Here is an 18,428-nt window from a genome sequence, read left to right as displayed (position 1 = left end):
ACCCCGCCGACTCCGTAGGCCAGCGCGGCTTCTCCACTACCACCATGGACGCCGACGTAGCAAAGAAGTGTGTGCTTGTGACGGGCGGCAGCCGCGGTATTGGCCTGGAAGTCGTAAGGTGCCTGCTTACGGGCACCGAGGTGATCCCAGCGAGCCGCGTTGTGTCACTCTCGCGCTCCATTCCCGCCGAGTTGGAGGCGCTCGCACAAGAGCACCCGTCCGACCTCGTCATCGTGCAGGGCGATGTGACGGATGAGACAGACACGGTGAAGGCACGCGATGCTGCTCTCGAGCGCTGGGGCCGCCTCGATGCTCTTGTGCTCAATGCGGGAATCGCAGATCTCGTCTCATGCGCGAACCTGGTACGTGCGCGCCACTCACACAGACGGCGGACCGCTTCTTGCATGTGCTGAATGTCAACACGGTATCGCTCGCGGTAACCGTGCGCGTGTGCCTGCCTGAGCTGCGCAAGCAGCGCGGCACCGTCGTGTTTGTGAGCAGCGGGGCGGCCGTCGGCAACTACGCCGCATGGCCCTCGTACAAGTACGTAATTGTGGCTGACCCAGTGCATCGAAAGCTGCTATGAATGCGTATGCGCGCACGCTCGCGAACGAGGAGCGTGATATCGCGTGCTTCTCAGTGCGCCCCGGCGTCGTGGACACGGACATGCAGAGCCAGATCCGCGCCTCAGACCAGATGCCCGCCGAGGCGCAGGCCAAGTTCCTGACCCTGTACAAGGAGGGCAAGCTCCTCCCGGCCCGCAAGCCGGCGCATGTGCTCGCGGCCCTCTCTGTGCTGGGCTCGCGCACCTCGCCACAGCTAGACACGGGCAACTGCCCCGGCGCTGACGGCACCTTTGTGTCGTGGGACGATGCCGCCTTTGCCACTCTGCAGGCTCCGTAGCTCACGTGCATTCTGCCTCATGCTCCACGGCCAACTGCCGGCGCTGTACCGCGCATGGCGGCAGCAGGCGCGCTGGCTCGCCTACCAGTGGCGTGATCCGTACCTCTACGAGGCCCATTCGTACCTGGCACGGCGGGCCGTGGACCAGTTGCGGTTCGATACTCGCTCGCCTCACACGGCGCGACGGCACGCACAGTGCGAGCGCCGCATCGATCAGCTGGCGTGGGCCAACGCGGGATGGCCCACGGCTGTGCGCCGCGCTCTCGAGCAGGCGTATGCGCGCCGCGGGCCCCTGTGGCACCAGCACCTGCAGCCCATGGCGCCGCCCCACCCGTCGCCGCCGGTCGGCGACAATGCGCGATACCCCAAGCGGCTTCGGCTCCCTGTGATTTCGCCCGTGCTGCGCGCATGGCTCCTGGACCCAGCCGCGTACCGGGGCCAGCAGGCGCCGCGTCCAAGCGCACTCGCGTGCCCGCCGAAGCTGGCTATAGCGCGCGAGTCGGCCGCCAAGATCCCTGGGCACACGGTCAGTCGCCGGCGCACGGCCAATGCTCACTGGCGCTGGCTGCAGGCGCAGTGGGCCAAGCTACATGCGCCTATAGGCGTCGCGCTCGTGCCGCCCTCGCCGTCCGTGGAGCGCGGCCTGCGCGCTCAGATCATGGAGTGGAACCAGCACGCATCGCGCCTGTTTCTCCAGGCTGAGGCGCACGCCAAGTCACGCGGGGCGACCAAGCCGCGGCGCGCGCGCAAATCGCGGCGTGCCGAGGCAGATGCGCCTAGCGCATCAGCGCCAGCGTACCTGGCGTCCGCGCAGGCCCACGTCGCCCACCTCGTCCGCACACGCGGCGCGCAGTACCAGCGCAGTGTGCGCGAAAAGCCCATCGACTATATGCACCGTACGCGCGCACGGCGCCGAGAATGGCAGCGCCTCCTTGCACAGGCGCCTCTACTGGAGTGGAAGGGCAAGGAGCCGGACCTGCAAACGGTGATCGGCGCGCGGCCTGCCTCAGCGCTCGCGGCCGTTGCGCAGGGCCTACACTCGCCCCTGCCAAAGGACACTGCCCCGCCGAAGCAGGTGCGCGCACGTCTCTCACCGCATGCCATGTACGGCGGCAAAGGGCCTAGAAGCGTGCTAGCGCGCGCGACGCCCGAGGAAGTAGCGTGGGTGCGGCACGGCGCGCCAGTCGCTCGCGCGGCGCCTGCGCCGCCCGCTCCTGCCTCAACATAGCGTACCTCGCACGTGATATGTGGCCCCTCGCGGCCGCCGCGCTCGATTCGCGCACGACGCCATGCTGAGGCTGCCCGTGCGAGTCGGCTGTGAGGCCGCGCGCGCTACGGCGCTGCGAGGTGCTCATGGCGGCAGCATGCTAGCGCTTGTGCGCACAGTTCAACATAGCGCGCGCCCGAGTCAGTCGGTGCCACAGCAGCCCCAGCGCATGGCCGATATGCCGCTGCGCCCCGAGTTCTTCACGCCTACGAACAAGGCGCTCTTGCCCACTGCCCAGAGTATCGTGGGCAAGTACGTCCCTGCGACAGATGATCCGATGTATGTGCAAGTGCTGCCGCATGAGCCTGCGCCTGCGCCCAGCCACGGCGCGCCGCCCGGGTATGTGCCGGTCAAGCCGATGACGCCGTCTCGCCTCCTCCGCGTGTACCGGCAGCTGTCCAAGTCGCGGCTCACGTTCCTGGTCGTGCTCTCGGGTATGATGGGGTACTCGCTGTGCCCCGCCGCGCTCGCGGCTCCCACGGCTTTGCCGCCTGTCGTCCAGCTGCTCGCCTTGGCGGGAGGCATCACGCTGTGCTCGACCGCTGCAAACGCCCTCAACCAGATTGTCGAGGCTCCATATGACGCGCAGATGGCGCGCACCAAGGCGCGGCCGCTCCCGAGGCGCGCGCTATCCCCGGCCCATGCCTTCGGCGTAGCGACAGCGAGCGCTGTGAGCGGCGTCACTCTCCTCGCTGCGCTCACGAACCCCCTTACCGCCGCGCTAGGCGCCCTCAATATTGCGCTCTATGCATTTATGTACACGCCGATGAAGCGGCACACCATCGCCAATACATGGATAGGCGCTGTGGTCGGTGCGCTACCGCCGCTCATGGGCTGGGCCACCTGTACCGGCACGCTGCACCATGCCACGGATGCGTGCGGCTGGATCCTGGGAGGTATTCTCTTCGCATGGCAGTTTCCGCATTTCAATGCGCTCTCGCACGCCATGGGCAACGAATATGCGCGCGGCGGCTTCCGCATGATGGCCGTGACGAACCCGGCGCTGAATCGCCGCGTGGCGTTCCGCTATGCCCTGGCCCTGATCCCGCTGTGCTCGGTGGCCCTGCCACTCACAGGCACTGTTGAGCCGTGGCCGTATGCGCTGCTGAGCCTCGTGCCCAATGTGCTCTTTGCGCTGTACGCTGGGCGCTTCTGGTACCGACCGAGTGAAGGCTCTGCGCGCCGCTGCTTCTGGCTCAGCCTGTTTCATCTGCCGGCCGTCATGGTGCTGGCTATGGCTTGCAAAAAGGAAATGTGGGATCGTCTCCGGGCGCCGCCCGCTACGTAGTGCAGGATATACTACAAGGGAGAAAGTGTCAGGCCATTGCACACGGCGTTGAGCCCCCGCTGCCACACCTGGTGCTGCCAGTCATAGCCGCCCGCACGGTACTGCGCCGCCGCGGTGCGCGAGGCCCACTCAGGCTTGAGCCACGGATCCACATAGCCATCACCTGTGCCGAGTCCGCCCAGCGACGCGGGCGCCGCCCGCGCCTGCGCGAGGTCCGAGCCGTCATGGAGCGTCGCGAACGGACCCGAAAAGTCAGATTGCGCCACGGCACGGATATATTCTGTCTCGGCGGCGCTCAGCTTGGTGCGCTGTGCGGCAGGCGCCGCGCGCAGGCGCGCCTCAAACTGCTGCTGTCGCCGCTGCTCTTCTTGCTCGCGGCGCTGCGACGCGAGGGCCCGTTCCTCGCGCTTGCGCTCGCGCTCGGCCAGTACGTCATCAATGTTGCGGCCCTGCTCGAGCTCGCGCACCATTTCGCGCTCCTCCGCGTCACGCTCCGCGGCCTCACGCTCCTGCTCTTCGCGCACCTTTTGCGCGCGAAGCATGCGCTCCTGGCGCTCCGCGTCGTCCAGCTGAGCCTGGCGCAGCGAGTCCTGCTCATGCTGCTGCTGCTGCTGAGCAATCGCTGAGCGATGCAGTGCCTCGTACTGTGCGAGACGCGCCTGCGTATGCTCCATGTCGATCTTGTGCACGAGGTTGAACGCTGCGTGAGTAGACGAACGTACTCAGCTCTTCGAACTCTTCCAAGTAGTCATTGTACGCGCGCAGGCTCGGAAAGTCCTCAGCTTTGCGTGTAAAGAGTTTGGCTACGCGCTTGCGCACGTTGACCTCTTCCTCAACGCTCAAATCTTCAAAGATCTGCGCACTGAATTGCTGCTTGCGCACGATTTGGCCACACACCGGACACGCGGCTGGGCCGAGCGAGAAAAGTCGGTCAATACACGACTCGCACATCTTGTGGTAGCACGGGCTCACCATCAGGCGTAGCCTAGGAGAGAGGTACCGGTCTGTCTTGCAGATCGGGCATTTGTCGTCGGACGACTGGCATAAGCCGAGGCTGTACGCACCGAGTACTCAGATATACGCCCGCTTCGATCACGCACCTGTGCCTGGCCAACGAGACTGCGGCCCAGCGCCGAGGATGGCACCTGGTTGCGCGGCTTGGCCGGGCCCGTCGATCCCTGACCGGGGCGCATGGCGGCGGACGACACGGTGGAGAGCCCGATGACCCCGATCCATTTGTTCCACCGCCTCGGCCATGAGCGCTGTGCCGCCGCTGCAGGCCCTCACAGAGTCGGCGCAGAAAGGATCCAAGAGAAGTGCATTACGAACGGCGAATGGTCCGAAGGGCGGAGTCAGAGCGCGTAGGGGAAAACGCGAGACACTCTCGTTCGATGAGGATGCGCGCCGAGACTTTTTGACGGGCTTTAGCAAGCGCAAGCAGCAGCGCAAGCAAGCCGCGCATGAGTTCGTGCAGAAGAAGATCCGCGAGGAGATCCGCAACTCGCGTCTAGCTGCAGCTGAGGCCCGCCGCCGCCAGGCGGAAGAAAATGTGCGCGCGGAGCGCCTCGCCTTTGGACTGGGTGACGAGGACGAGGACGATGAAGAGCAGCCTACGTACGAAGAGAGGGATTTCGAGACGGACGAGCGGCGGGCCCACGTCACGGTCCAGGAGCTCAATTTAGACGACCTGGATGCCCCGCCCGTCGCTGTGGAGTCGCTGCCACCATCGTTGCGCCGCGTGTCCAAGAAGCAGGACGCGCCTCCGGCCAAAAAGACGAAAGCACCGCGTGCCCAGGCGCCTGCCGTGCCATCAGGGAGTCTCACGGCGATCCTTGAGCCGGCCGTGGCCCAGGCCGCGCAGGGAGAGACAATGTTTGAGGTGCTGGACCAGTCGGAGACGAGTGGCAAGCCTAAGAAGCAGTACTATTTGAGCAAGGCTGAGCGTGAAAAAGAGCGCCGGAAACAGCGCGAGTGGAACCACACGCAGGCAGAGAAACGCCGAGTGGAGAAAGGAAAGGTGGCATCGGCCGCTAAGAAAAGGCGCACTGCGATTCGGCGTCACCCGTAGCGATACCTGTACTGTAACTTGATAGTGGCGCAAGGATGGCGACCTGTGCTTGGCATTATCGATGGCGTGCGCCATGTGGAGTGCTTGCGTGATTAGGCCTGGAGAAAAATTTTCGCCACATCAGGCAGACTGATAAAATCTAGCGCGCTGCCACCACAATTCAGCACACCTAGTCAACATGATCACCGACTCCACGCTTACTACAATCTCCAATGTTCTCGGAAGTGGGGCTATGGCTCTCATTGTTGTCTACCATGTATGTACATGTGCAGTGCCTCCTAACAGCTAGATCCTGGCTGTCTCCACCATGCGCCAGGTCGAGTCGCTTTCCAACGCGGCAGCGCAGTCGAACCACAAGGCTGTGAATGCATAAGCGTTTAGCTGTGCATATGCGACCGTGCTCAACGGACAGGTCCAATCTTCTACGTGTAGTTATAGTGTAGCATCGTGTATATTCAACTGATCCGATGAAAATTTTCCAACAGGGCTGGTTGGCGCTGCAGGTGGAGAGCCACGTGCTAGCGCCCGTGCGGAGGTGCGGCGCACGCCCAGAGCGCTGTCGCGAACAACACGATGAGTGGTCGATTCGTGCGGTCGTCCAAGTACCGGTGCGTGCCGATGTCGTCTAACAGACAGTCATGTGTATGGGAATCCCGCAAAGAAAGAGGCATCGTTTGACAATGTCAAGGTGTCGAACAATGTGAGTAGGACATACTGACGGCAGGCATGGGACACGAATCTGATGTCGGCCAGCGGCAAGTTCGTGTCGCTGAACTGGAACGTGTCGGGCGGCGGCGCGTTTGCCTTGCTGCCGCTCGCTTCGCCTGGCAAGCTGCCCGATCTGTACCCCCTCTGCCGTGGGCACACGTCGGCTGTGCTGGACACGGCTTTCAGTCCGTTCGACGATGAGGTCATTGTCAGTGGTGGTGACGATGCGCATCTATCGCTGTGGCGTGTCTCTCCGGACGATGTTGTCCAGCGCCTTGACGCCGCCAAAGACACTGGTACCATCACCGACATCAAGCCGCAGGCAAGTTTCCTGGCCGGCAAGCGGCGTGTGGGCCATGTCGAGTTCCACCCGACGGTATCCAACGTCGTTGCCGCAGCTACAGGTGACCATGCTATCAAGCTGTTTGATATGGAGAAGCAGGTGGCGCGCACCACGCTCGGCGGCTTCACTGACTCGATTCAGTCGATGGCATTTGACCAGACAGGTAGCGCAATCGTCGCGACGTGCCGCGACCGCAAGCTGCGTCTCTTTGATACGCGCGCGCCAGACAGTGTGGTGACAACCGATGGTCACGGTGGTATCAAAGGTGCGCGTGTGGTGTGGTGTGGCGACAAGCCGCGCCTTATCACGACTGGCTTCAGTAAAATGTCGGAGCGCCAGATGTTCCTGTGGGACGCGGCGCAGTTGAACAAGCCCATCAAGACAGTGTCGCTGGACAGCAGCAATGGCATCATCATGCCGTTCTGGAGTGATAACGGCATTGTGTTCCTGGCAGGCAAGGGCGACGGCAATATCCGCTACTATGAGCTGGAGTCGGACGAGCTGCACTATCTCGCCGAGTACAAGTCGATCGAGCCTCAGAGTGGTATGGCCTTCCTTCCGCGCCGCGCGCTGAATGTGAACGAGAATGAAATTGCGCGCGTGTACAAAGTGACCAACGCACTGATCCAGCCTGTGTCGTTCTATGTGCCGCGCAAGTCGGAATCGTTCCAGGCCGATATCTTCCCGCCTGCGCCGTCGATGGAGCCGGCTATGACAGCTTCCGAGTTTTTCGATGAGAAAAAGACGAGGACGCCGAACCTGATCAAGATGGAGGACAAGCGGACCATAGCCGGCGCGGCGGTGCCGCCGCTGTCTATGGCAGCGTCGAGTGAGGCGCCCAAAGCACCTGAGGCCCCGAAGGAGCCTGTCGAGGCGCCTAAAGTGTCCGAGACCCCGAAGGAGCCGGTCGAGGCGCCCAAAGCATCCGAGGCCCCGAAGGAGCCTGTCGAGGCGCCCAAAGCATCCGAGACCCCAAAGGAGCCTGTCGAGGCGCCCAAAACATCCGAGACTCTGAAGGAGCCCGTCGAGGATCGCAAGGGACCCGCTGAGGCACCCAAGGATCCCATCAAGGCTCCCGAAGAACCTGCCGAGGCCCCAACGGCCGACACACCCGAGGATGCATCCAAAGCCGCTCAAGCCGAGACGGTGACCGCGGCTGTACATGCAGCGCCAACAGCTGCAGCGCCTGCTGACGGCGGTGCGACCGCCGAGTTGGACCAGCAGCTAGCCGACCTACGTGCACAACTATCGGAACGCGACACGCGTATTCGCGAGCTAGAGATGGAGAACCTCAAGTACGTGACACACACTTACACAGACTTCGCACGAACCAGACGCGCCTGCGCGAAGCGCTGCTCGGTACGCTGTAGCTCGTAGTCCTCCACGTGATCTGTGCGTCCTCGAGCGACGCGCGATGGGCTCGGCCTTGTACGCATGTGTGCGGTGCCTGTGCATCATCTGTACCGGCACTTGATCCGAGCGGCGTATGCGTCAACGCGATTCTCGCGGACGCGTACGCGGAGTATCCGCCAGCTTCTGCGCGCAGACGCAGAAGCGGCGAATCGCGCGCCGGACTCGGACTCGACGACGTATGCGCAGCGCACCATGTCGCTGCTCCTGCTCGCATCGCTGAGCCGCCAGCCTATGGAGGGGCCTGACATGCCGTCGCGGCCGCACGCTGACTCGTTGGCTGCGCATCTCTCGCAACGCATTGTGCGCAATCTCGCCTCGCTTTCGTACCATCACTTGTCGCCCCACACACAGATGCAACCGCTGCACCGACGCGCGGGTGGCTCGTCGTCCAATACGAACAAGAAACCGGGATCGTCTGTGCTCGATGCGCTGCTGAGCAGTGCTGATGAATGGGACGCTGGCGACGAGGAGGCGCGCCCGGCCGGTCTTCGGCTCGATGCGCTCACCGTGGCGCCCAAGCCGGTGCGGGGCCCGGTCCAATACCGGCATATCTACTGGGACGGTCAGCACACGGACAAGCATGTGCGCGCAGCGAGCGATGCAGGGAGTGCACATGGCACGCTCAGCGAACTGCAGGACCGCCTCGACCGGCTGCGTGAACAGCATGTCCAGCTCGTGCATGAGTTTGGCGCGAAGCACGCGCGTGCGCAGGCGGTGCACGACAAGTACGTGCAGCTGCGTGGCACGGTCAAGAGCCTGCGCCGTGCCGAAGAGCAGCGGAGCACACAGGAGCGGCTCATGCAGTGCCCTGCCGACATGCTGTGTGAGGTCATCGATGCCGCAGCGGCTACCGAGTCGCTATGGCTAGGGCGTGCGCGCTGGGCCATGTGGCGCCGTGGCGAGTTTCTGCCGCCCTAGTGTACGCCGTACACGTCGCGCGCGACCTCTGCCCAGCGGCTGCCGGGCAGTGCGAGCGACTGGCCGTACTCGACTTCCATCGGGTGCAGCTGGCGGCCGACAAGCACGAGCGAGTGCAGCGGCTCGCCCCAGAATGCGATAGCGCGCTGAACGCGACGCGCCTCGCGGCGCGCGTCCATCTCCTTTTCGCTCACGGTCGGGTGCGCCTCCTCAAACGCCTCGTCGTCCTGCTCGTCCTGCCGGCGCTGTGCCTCGTCAGGCTCGGTGCACGCGAGCATGTCCGCCAGCGTACCAGCACGCACGAGCTCGCCGCGCCGCGTTGCCGAATCGTCCGCGCCCATGCGGCAGAGCGCCACGGCCAGCGTGCGCTCAGGGTCGAGAAAGTCGACCTGATGCTCGCGCGCAGCTGCGAGCAGCTGGGCGATAAGCTGGGGAAGGAGCATGTAGCGCGGCGGCTGGTACCGGAGGACGCCGCGGCTCATATCCTCAATACTCTGCTCGCGCACTTTAATGTCGCTTAGGCACAGCGTGTGCAAGCCAAGGTTCATGTTCTCGCCAATGCGCGCGAGCCAGCTGTCCGGGCGCCAGTCGTCGGTCCAGAACGGAATGCTCACGGTCTGCCCGAAGTTGTAGCCTGCGAGGCCACTAGAGCCAAGCGCCGTAGTGATGCTGGCATTGTGGATGATCTTGACGCTCACCGGCGTCGGCTCCGATGCGCCAGGCGCTTGGTAGTGGCGCGCACGCAGGATCAGGTCCGAATGTGTCGTTGCCGAGAGCGGGTCGCCGACAACAAGGAACGCCACATTGCCCTCGTAGGCACCCCGCAAGATATCGTCGGCCTCCAACTCGACAGTCTCGCGATGGGCGAGCGTCACGGGCTGGCCGTACAAGGCTTCCTGGTGTAAGTAGAACGGCATACCATGCGCGCTTTAAAGTCATCCACAAGAAGGATGCTCGTGTAGCTCTCCAGGTATACCTTCGAGCAGGACTGCACGGCCCGCAGGCCCTTGAGCGTAATGTCCTGTTCGTCCGCGAGACCCAAGCCGATCAGGTACAGCACCATGGTGCGACGCCGCAAAAATGCGTCGCATTCTCCTCACCTCCACCCTTCGTTGCTCCGCATGGCCACCTCCCGGCTCCGGCGCAAGCTCGAGCGCGATGGCGTGCCGGAGCATGTCAATCTGTCCGAGAGCTTTTGCAAGGTACGTGCATAAGACTCACGCAGTACGGCACGCCGCTCCCGTCCCTCACCGACCACAAGCGCGATAAGAACGAGTTCAAGCCGATCTGGCAGCAGGAAGTGTACGACGAGCGGGGGCGCAGGCGCTTCCACGGCGCCTTCACAGGCGGGTGGTCGGCTGGCTATTTCAACACGGTAGGCAGCAAAGAGGGCTGGACACCCTCATCGTTCCGCTCATCACGCTCTGCGCGCAGTGAAGCGCAGCCCACATCGCGCCCAGAAGACTTTATGGACGACGAGGATCTAGCTGAATGGCGCGCGGACCGCCCCCTCCAAATGACCGAGGCGTACGCAGGCCCCTCCAATGCTGCGACAGAGGACCCGCTCCTCGCTGCGCTCGCCCCGCCGCCCCCCACCGGCACGCTCGCTCCCGGCTCAGCGTCCGTGCACATGGGCCAGCAGCTGCTGCAGAAGATGGGCTGGAAGCCAGGGCAGGGGATCGGGCCACTCATGACGTACGAGCGGCGCACACAGATTGTCCAACTTCTTACACAGCTGCACCTTGCACCGCCCCACACGCCGAGCGAGGCGCCTCCAAGCGCGCGTTCCCGCAAGTGTCCCCCACCCGACACGCAAACGCCGACGCTCTCACCCCGGTCAGACCGCCAGGGACTCGGCTTTGTTGGCCAAAGTCGCTCTCAAGCACTACAGGACACTCTTGCGCATTTTCATGCCCAGAGGCGATCTCATGTGGGCGCCACAGGCCTTGACTCGGACGACGAGGACCACGTGTATGCGACGGCCCCGTCGATCCACGAATCGACACTCGCACGTCCCGATACAGAGACGCTCGTGCTGGGCGAGGAGCGCGCTGCCGTACCAGATGTGCCAACAGCGCAGGCAACCTGGCACGATGGCCGTCCTCTGCCTGCCGGCTTCGTGCGGTCTACCGAGATGCTTCCGCCCGAGCCACAGTGGCCCGCGCCGCCCGTGGCGAGCGACTGGCAGCCGGATCCACGGCGTGTATGGGACGCGACACCCACCGAAACCAAGCAGCCTGTGCGACCCACCTCGGCGGCCGATCGCGGAGCGATCCTCGGCGAGGCGCAGCATCCTGGGCCGCCACCGGCCATCTCGCAGTTTCTCCAGGCCAAGGCCCAGGCGCGGCTCGGCGCAGGAGCTAAGCCTGTCCACACGCTCACTGTGCACCGCATTGATGCCGAGACAGCAGGGCGTGCCCTAGCAGCCTTTCGTCCTACCGGTGCTGAGCCTGAGAAAGAGGCCCGGTACCGTACGTATCTCCGGTCCTTTGAGAAGGGTTCTACGTACGCGCCTAATACGCCTGGTCTGCCACTCGCCGAGGCACAGCAGGAGCTCGACGACTTTTTCGAGAGCGCCTCTCGACACCGTCCTGTGCATGGCGATATGGCCGCTCGGTTCACTACTAGCACCATCGTGCAAGAGTCGCTGCCCGTGGCGGGGGGTCTACAGTCTGCTGCGGCGCTGCGCGCCGCGGCAGCCGAGACAGCCCCAGCTACGTCCTCGGCGCCTGCGCCGGCCCGCTCAGCCGCACAAGAAGCGGCGCGCAATGAGACTTTCGGTGCATTGACGCGTAACGTCGTGCCATTTCATCCACCGCGCCTCCTGTGCAAGCGCTTGCATGTACCGTATCCGCACCCAGACGGACCTGCACGCGAGGCAACGGCCGGCGACGCTGACGCTCTGCTGCCCACACAGTCTCACAACGACTCGGTTGAGGCCTCCTCCGAGTATATGTTTGCCGAGCCGTCGGAGGAGCAGGTTTCGGCGCGGGAGCGCGAGCTGCAAGAGGCACGGCCACCGAGAGACCTCTTCAAGGCTGTATTTGAGTCGGACGATGAGGACGAGGATGATGCACCTGAACCTTCACAGTCGCTGCGCCCTGCCTTTGCAAAGCGCAAGGCGCCTGCCGCCCCCAAGAAGAAAAAGGCCAAGCGGCTAGGACCGCTCACGTTCGATCTAGCATAGACGACTCATAGGCCTCCACCTTCCCCATGAGCGACAAGGACCGAGCTTCGGGTCATGGCTTGGGTGACGAGCTGCGGGCTATGCTATCGGACCAAGGCAAGCAAGTTGGCGGCTCTGCTGGACCCTCGCGCATACGAGAGGGCCTGGAAAGCTCGTTCAATGCGTCATCTAGTCGGCCCAGTGCCTTTCGCGCAGCGCGCGAGACGAGCGGCCAAGCTGATGCTGACTTTCAGGCCTTCGAACGCTGGTCATATGTGGACCAAAACTTGATGGAGCGCGCCTGGCAGCAGAGTGTCCCCATGGCACCAGTTGTTGCAGCCGCTCCGACGGTGCCGGATACCCAAAAAGACGCCGCGCACTTTCTTGCGGCACTCGAGAGCGAGGAGCACGCGGCCTCGGCTAGCGAGGCCCTGCCTAGGACTGCGCCACCTGTGGTAGCCATCGAGGATGAGTGGCGGCCGCCCTCTCCATCGCATGGACTCGCCATGTCTCGTGAGCAATATGCGATGCACGAGCGCTTGGCGCAGCAGCAGGCGGGTCTCGACGCTGAGCAGCCCTACCGCCTGGCCGAGCGTCTCGAGCCCCCAGCGGACGATGCGGCGCTCGAGGAAGGCGTGTATGCCCGCGATCCGTCGGCGGCACTCGAGACTGTATGGGGTGCCCAGGAAAAGCGCGCCGCACGCGTACAACACGTACAGGCGACGCGCGCCGGCTCGGTGCCCACCTCGCAGTACACGAGGGTGCGGGGCCAGGAGATTGTGGACCGACTTCGGGGCTGGCTCGTGCGGCAGGGCTACACGGATGAAGTGTATGGCCTGCCGCCCATGACAGCGCAGACATTTGGCGAGGCGGTCATGGAGGCTCCCGATGCCCAAACAGAAGAGCGCCGCGCCACGGCTATCCGGCGCCTCGATGCCCTGTATCGTCACCTGTCCGTGTCAGCACCGTCAGGAGGCGCATCAGATATGGAGGCATGGCTGCAAGCGCATATCAAGTAGACTACATAAGAGCCTTGGTCGCCATGGTCAGGGCGCCTTCCTTGGTCTGGTTCCCTCCAATAAAACCAGACTGGTGCACAAAGATGCAGCCGGGAATGCCGGTGAGCTCCGAGAGCTGCTCGTCGCGGATGCCGCGCCATGGCTCGGGCAGAGCTCGGCGACTCTCGAAGCTCTCTAGACTGACCGGCACGGCCTGCACACGCCACTTGCCAGCCTCGTCCGGGTATACGATGTACAGCGGCTGCTCGGCTTCGGGAATGCCCAGGTGCTTCTCGAGGTCAAAGATGTGGCTCTTCCAGGCAGTCGCACCCTCGAACAGAACAATGCGTCCCTGTGCGTCCGCACCAGGGAACGACTTGCGCTGTTCCAGAGCGTCGATGACCAGCTGGCGTGCAGGGAACCAGGCCGCCACGGCATCGTCGACGCGGTCGAAAAACTCGGAGCCAGCCATGTTGGAAGCGCGGCGAAAGCGCGTCATGAGGTCATTATCGTCCCATTTCTCATTCCAGCGGGGGTTCAAATAGCTCACGCGTGACGACAGATCTGTGCGCGAGCGGAACGCTGGCGGCCCGGCCGCGTCGGGGTACATGGAGATGCCGTTGTCGTTCGCATCAATCGCCTCCACGAAGTCATCGTACATCTTCTTGTAGAGGACGGGGAGGCGATCGTCGTCGTCCGACACACCCAGATGCGCTGCCAGAATGTCGCGGCCAAAGTGCTTCCACACGAGACCTGCACTGCTCAGCTTTGTCTTGTGTTCGTCGTCAAAGGTCTCGAAAAAGCCGCGCTGGTGGTGGTCGAAGCGGTTGCTCTCAGGCACATACTCGGCTCCCACGTCAACGACTACTGTGCCTTTGGCAATCTCGGCCGCATCGCGTGTGCGCACAAGCTCGGCATCTTTGAGAAGGGGCAGCTTGTACAGGAGGTGCACGGCGAGCGCCTCATCCGCATGGAAGGTACCTGAGTGCGTCACAATCACAGGGCGAGCTCCCTGATCCAGTTTGATGCGTTTGGCGTCCGACATGAATGTGCGTAGGGCCCAGGAGCGGCAAATTAGGCGTGAAGTGAACACGGTGATCGTAACGACCGACAGCGCGAAGTGGAGGCGTCGTTCGTTCTGTCGGCTTCGAGACGGCCGAAAATGTGGCAAGTTGCAGTGTCGTGCGCGTCCCAACTTTCCCCACTGCACACATGAGCAACGATCCCTATTTCAAGCCCATCGGTGACCAGGTGAATGCGGCTGCTGGCCAGGAGGATGAGCCGAAGCCCTTCGAGGAGGTCGAGTCGCTCTGCATGGAATGCGGCAAGCAAGGTGTGACTCGGCTGATGCCCACCTATATTCCTTACTTCCGTGAAGTGATTGTTATGAGCTTTATGTGCCCACACTGCGGTAACAGAAATAGCGAGGTCCAGAGTGCGGGTGAGATCCAGCCCAAGGGCTGCATCTACTCCATTCATGTCACTAACAAGAAGGACCTGAACCGGCAGCTGATCAAGTCAGAATTCTGCACACTCAGTGTACCCGAGTTGCAGCTGCAGATTCCGGCGAAACGGGGACAGATCACGACCATCGAGGGTGTCCTTACAGATACTCTCCGCGATCTTGAAATGGACCAGCCTGTTCGCAAGCATATGCAGCCAGAGGTGTATGAGAAGATCGAGGCGCTATGTGATCGTCTGCGCGAGGTACTTGGTGAACGCGCCGTGGAAGCTGGTGCAACCTCTAATGAAGAGGTGTCGCAAGGTGAGATGCGCAGCCTTGGCCCTGTCGGTGGCCCCTCTGAATCGGTCGACGACGCCGAGGCGCGCAAATTTACCCCCTTTAAGGTCGTGCTGGACGACCCATCAGGCAACAGCTTTGTCGAGTACACCGGCTCGATTGAGAGCAGTGGCGCAGCCGATGTGAAATGGAGCAAGCGGGACTACCCCCGGACGAAGGAGCAGAATATCGCCCTGGGTTTGGTCGCCGATCCGACCGTGACAAACGAAGTACAGGCTGAAACGACCGGGTTCAGCAAGGAGGAGGGAGAGACGGAGTATGACAATGAGGAAATCTACTCGTTCCACGGCACCTGTTCGAGCTGCAATGCCCCGGTGGCGACAAACATGAAGAAGGTGAACATCCCCTACTTTAAAGATATTCTTATCATGTCGACTAACTGTGCGAACTGCGGATACCGTGACAACGAGATCAAATCGGGCTCGGCAATCAGTGACAAGGGCCGCAAGCTGACGCTGCGCGTATTGGACAGCGAGGACCTGTCGCGTGATATCCTAAAGTCGGAAAGTGCCGGCCTGAGCATCCCCGAGATCGATCTTAACCTTGCGCCAGGTACCTTGGGTGGCCGTTTCACCACGCTTGAGGGTCTCTTGCAGAACGTCTACGACGAGCTGTATGAAAAGGTGCTAATGCGTGGCGACTCGGCCAACAAAAATGATGCAGAGAACTTCGAAGGTTTCCTCGGTAAACTCAAACGTGCAATCAGTGCAGAGGCGTGCCCTTACACGGTCATCCTAGACGATCCGCTCTCGGAGAGTTACATTCAGAACCCCTATGCGCCGGACCCCGACGAGCAGCTTACCGTCGAAGTGTATGACCGCACATGGGAACAGAACGAAATGCTGGGTCTCAACGATATGAAGACGGAGAACTATGAAGCCATGGAGCAGGACCCGCCCAAGTAATTATCCACTAGGATACCTTGTATGTATTATGTAGGTAGTCGACCGGCTTTTTGCCTTGGCCCCTTCCTCCACTCGCACGGTTGCCATGACGGAGAGCGGCGAAGAGGCCTATATTATGCTCATGCTGAGCGACTCCAATTTGCCTACTGGTATGTTGCGTGTCTCTGATTCCAGGCGGCTTTATTGCCTCCATGGGGCTCGAGTCGTACTACTCGCACGGGTTCATGACGCAGGTGCCGCAGAATTTGGTGTCAACAACGACGGCGTTTGTGGAGCATACCTTATCCAACTATGCCAGCAGCGTCCTTCCATACATGCTGGCCGCCTATGACCTTACTCATGCATTCTTGTATAAAGATATACCCATGGACGAGTGCTTTTTGCGTCTGGGTGCGCTTGATTGGCACCATCATACCCTTCTGCTGAACCATGTGGCTAGACGTGCATCAATGATCCAGGGTATGGCCCTGTTGTCCTTATATATGCGCTCTTTTGCATCTGACCAGGACAGTGTGGCGTCAAAAGCCAAGACGCTTATGGAGGGTCTTCGCTTGCGCATCCGGCGCGGCGGCGCTAAGCTGAACAACGGTGCTCTAGCTCTCTCACCGCTGGAGCTTGCAGGGCATTTACCGATATGCACGGGCGTTTTCTCCTGCTGCATGGGCCTATCAAGAGAGAGCATGCTGCGTCTTAATTTATTCCTTCAGGCCCGAAATCTTATGTCGTGCTCCATTCGCCTCAATACGCTGGGCCCCTACATGGCCCACCAACTACTTGTGCGGCAGCTTCGCCAGGTAGTCGAGCACAACATCCAACAAGTCTCCCATCATGCTGCAGAAAAATTGTACACAAGGACCAAGCCACTCCCCTCGCCCGATTGTGCTGATGAGTTTGATTGGGATTGGCCTGACGACGAGGTCGCCGCGTCGGATCTGGACTGCGCGTCCACAACGTGGCCCTTAGGTGAAATCATACAAGCTCGTCATGATCAACTACATTCCCGATTATTCAATAGCTAGACGAGACCGCGAGAAAAGCGACTTCACGCGGTCTGAAAATCCGTGCACTCGGCGCCAAAGTAGAATAAAGCATGCCACAATCGAAACGAAACATCCCAAGGTCGTTACAATGAAGACAGAGCGGTAGCACTCCTCTCCCTTCAAACATTTGTGAGAGTGCCCTTCATTAGGCACGTTGGAGTCGTACACGACGCCGAATAGTAAATTGTATACATTGCCGAAAATCACAGGAGCAAAGCTGCTCCAGCCCCAGTTCTGACTGAACGATTGCATACCGAACCATTCAAAGACAAGTACCGGGAACAGACCAAAGAGGGTACCGTACATAAGCCCCGTCAGGCACGACACCAGCATCAGGTGTTCCACACTGTTGATGACGTTGGGCAGAGCAAAGAGACCCTGCGAAATGGTAGCAAGCACCACCACAGGAATGATCAGGTAGGTGCGGTAGGTTGGCTGCTTGGTGCGCAGCACAACCATATCCGAAAAGATACCAATCACAATGCGACCCAGGGCATTTCCTAGACTGATGCACGATACCTGCAGCGCCTGAATTCGTTGGATTTCATGGCCCTTGCCGCCCTTGATCAGGAGCAGAAGCATCTGCGTAAGAGCATTCGCCTGTTTGTCCTGTCTGTGTGCGTAATCGTACAACACATGCGTGATCATGCCCACATTGTTAATGAGCAGCAGTCCCGAGCCACTAACCAGTCCCAAGATCGCGAACAGCAGCAGAAAGTCCACGTTCTTGACCAGCGCCCAACCAGCGATATTCTCCTGGTAAGGATTTTCCTCCTCATTCTCGTCATCGTCCGTATCCTCATCGTCCACTGTCTCTTCGGCTTCAGCCACATCGCGAATCCACGCAATGACACGGGCACTTGTTTCAGACGAGCTACGCAAACGGCTCAGATGCTTTGGCCATGGCCTCGATTGATGTGCCTCATGATCCTCATCAGGCACCCGGCGGTAGTCCGCGTGGTGGCGGGTTGCCTCCGCATGAATTTCCTCTTGGGTAGGCGGAATTACCTTGAGGAGCGACATTCCCGTCAGGAAGCAGCCAAAACTACCAAGGGCTAGCAAGTCCAGGTAGCCTGTCACGTTGCCGGAGAAAAATACGTGCGATAACGTCGAATATACAAAAGCACTTAGGCCAAAAGCCGAGAGCACAAGGGCCATGGCTGATCCACGGTGTGTGCCTGTCCAATTCTTAGCTTGAACGTTGATGGCCGCATTGTTACCCGCCGAATTCCCTAGACCAGTAAGCATACAAAAAATGGCCAGCACCGCAACGGGCATATTTTGCCATTCGTACTTGTACGCACGCGACACCACACCGTACCCGCTAAGCACAAGGAAGGCACCTGCCAGCACGGCACCATGTGGCCCTGACTGGTCAATCCATCGACCCCACAGGGGACCAGACATGTACATGCCCATATTACCAGCCAAACCCAGCACATTCAGCTGCGTGCTAGAGAGATGCAGAGCTGTCTGTAGCTGGGGCGCATAGGAACTGAACACATATGTGCTTCCTGCTGAGATGGCAATCAGCAGCGATCCAAGCAGCGCCCAAAGGCGACCGGCTTGGTGCATGGTCTCGGGCGAGATGCAAACTGTATTTGGCCCCG

General features: G+C 61.5%; 11 protein-coding genes across 11 annotated transcripts; 7 read left to right on the top strand and 4 right to left on the bottom strand.

The window, feature by feature from the left end:
- Window positions 1-44: 44 nt before the first annotated feature.
- On the top strand, window positions 45-903 carry MSY001_1716 (uncharacterized protein; the record flags this gene model as incomplete). Its single annotated transcript, XM_018883530.1, has 3 exons — window positions 45-362; window positions 386-547; window positions 619-903. 3 exons carry the CDS (start codon window positions 45-47, stop codon window positions 901-903), a joined length of 765 nt encoding a protein of 254 aa, XP_018740281.1.
- Window positions 904-2,339: 1,436 nt separating this feature from the next.
- On the top strand, window positions 2,340-3,458 carry MSY001_1715 (uncharacterized protein; the record flags this gene model as incomplete). The annotated part of the gene is made up of 2 exons (XM_018883529.1): window positions 2,340-2,449; window positions 2,492-3,458. The coding sequence occupies 2 exons, from the start codon at window positions 2,340-2,342 to the stop codon at window positions 3,456-3,458; spliced, it is 1,077 nt and encodes a 358-aa protein (XP_018740280.1).
- An 11-nt stretch (window positions 3,459-3,469) lies between these two features.
- On the bottom strand, window positions 3,470-4,409 carry MSY001_1714 (uncharacterized protein; the record flags this gene model as incomplete). The annotated part of the gene is made up of 2 exons (XM_018883528.1): window positions 3,470-4,158; window positions 4,181-4,409. The coding sequence occupies 2 exons, from the start codon at window positions 4,407-4,409 to the stop codon at window positions 3,470-3,472; spliced, it is 918 nt and encodes a 305-aa protein (XP_018740279.1).
- A 304-nt stretch (window positions 4,410-4,713) lies between these two features.
- Window positions 4,714-5,526, top strand: MSY001_1713 (uncharacterized protein; the record flags this gene model as incomplete). The annotated part of the gene is made up of 1 exon (XM_018883527.1): window positions 4,714-5,526. The coding sequence occupies one exon, from the start codon at window positions 4,714-4,716 to the stop codon at window positions 5,524-5,526; it is 813 nt and encodes a 270-aa protein (XP_018740278.1).
- A 742-nt stretch (window positions 5,527-6,268) lies between these two features.
- On the top strand, window positions 6,269-7,947 carry MSY001_1712 (uncharacterized protein; the record flags this gene model as incomplete). Its single annotated transcript, XM_018883526.1, has 2 exons — window positions 6,269-7,872; window positions 7,896-7,947. The coding sequence occupies 2 exons, from the start codon at window positions 6,269-6,271 to the stop codon at window positions 7,945-7,947; spliced, it is 1,656 nt and encodes a 551-aa protein (XP_018740277.1).
- Window positions 7,948-8,904: 957 nt separating this feature from the next.
- On the bottom strand, window positions 8,905-9,971 carry MSY001_1711 (uncharacterized protein; the record flags this gene model as incomplete). Its single annotated transcript, XM_018883525.1, has 2 exons — window positions 8,905-9,804; window positions 9,828-9,971. 2 exons carry the CDS (start codon window positions 9,969-9,971, stop codon window positions 8,905-8,907), a joined length of 1,044 nt encoding a protein of 347 aa, XP_018740276.1.
- A 58-nt stretch (window positions 9,972-10,029) lies between these two features.
- MSY001_1710 (uncharacterized protein) lies at window positions 10,030-12,095 on the top strand (the record flags this gene model as incomplete). The annotated part of the gene is made up of 2 exons (XM_018883524.1): window positions 10,030-10,110; window positions 10,134-12,095. 2 exons carry the CDS (start codon window positions 10,030-10,032, stop codon window positions 12,093-12,095), a joined length of 2,043 nt encoding a protein of 680 aa, XP_018740275.1.
- Window positions 12,096-12,121: 26 nt separating this feature from the next.
- On the top strand, window positions 12,122-13,093 carry MSY001_1709 (uncharacterized protein; the record flags this gene model as incomplete). Its single annotated transcript, XM_018883523.1, has 1 exon — window positions 12,122-13,093. One exon carries the CDS (start codon window positions 12,122-12,124, stop codon window positions 13,091-13,093), a length of 972 nt encoding a protein of 323 aa, XP_018740274.1.
- A 1-nt stretch (window position 13,094) lies between these two features.
- On the bottom strand, window positions 13,095-14,117 carry MSY001_1708 (uncharacterized protein; the record flags this gene model as incomplete). Its single annotated transcript, XM_018883522.1, has 1 exon — window positions 13,095-14,117. One exon carries the CDS (start codon window positions 14,115-14,117, stop codon window positions 13,095-13,097), a length of 1,023 nt encoding a protein of 340 aa, XP_018740273.1.
- Window positions 14,118-14,284: 167 nt separating this feature from the next.
- Window positions 14,285-15,778, top strand: MSY001_1707 (uncharacterized protein; the record flags this gene model as incomplete). Its single annotated transcript, XM_018883521.1, has 1 exon — window positions 14,285-15,778. One exon carries the CDS (start codon window positions 14,285-14,287, stop codon window positions 15,776-15,778), a length of 1,494 nt encoding a protein of 497 aa, XP_018740272.1.
- A 1,123-nt stretch (window positions 15,779-16,901) lies between these two features.
- Window positions 16,902-18,393, bottom strand: MSY001_1706 (uncharacterized protein; the record flags this gene model as incomplete). The annotated part of the gene is made up of 2 exons (XM_018883519.1): window positions 16,902-16,935; window positions 16,985-18,393. 2 exons carry the CDS (start codon window positions 18,391-18,393, stop codon window positions 16,902-16,904), a joined length of 1,443 nt encoding a protein of 480 aa, XP_018740271.1.
- Window positions 18,394-18,428: the final 35 nt, after the last annotated feature.

The sequence above is a fragment of the Malassezia sympodialis genome, genomic scaffold (genome assembly GCF_000349305.1).
Source record: "Malassezia sympodialis ATCC 42132 genomic scaffold, msy_sf_8, whole genome shotgun sequence".
NCBI classification, from domain to species: domain Eukaryota; kingdom Fungi; phylum Basidiomycota; class Malasseziomycetes; order Malasseziales; family Malasseziaceae; genus Malassezia; species Malassezia sympodialis.
Note: the sequence above shows the minus strand (reverse complement) of the source record. Positions and strands in the feature narration are given on the sequence as shown.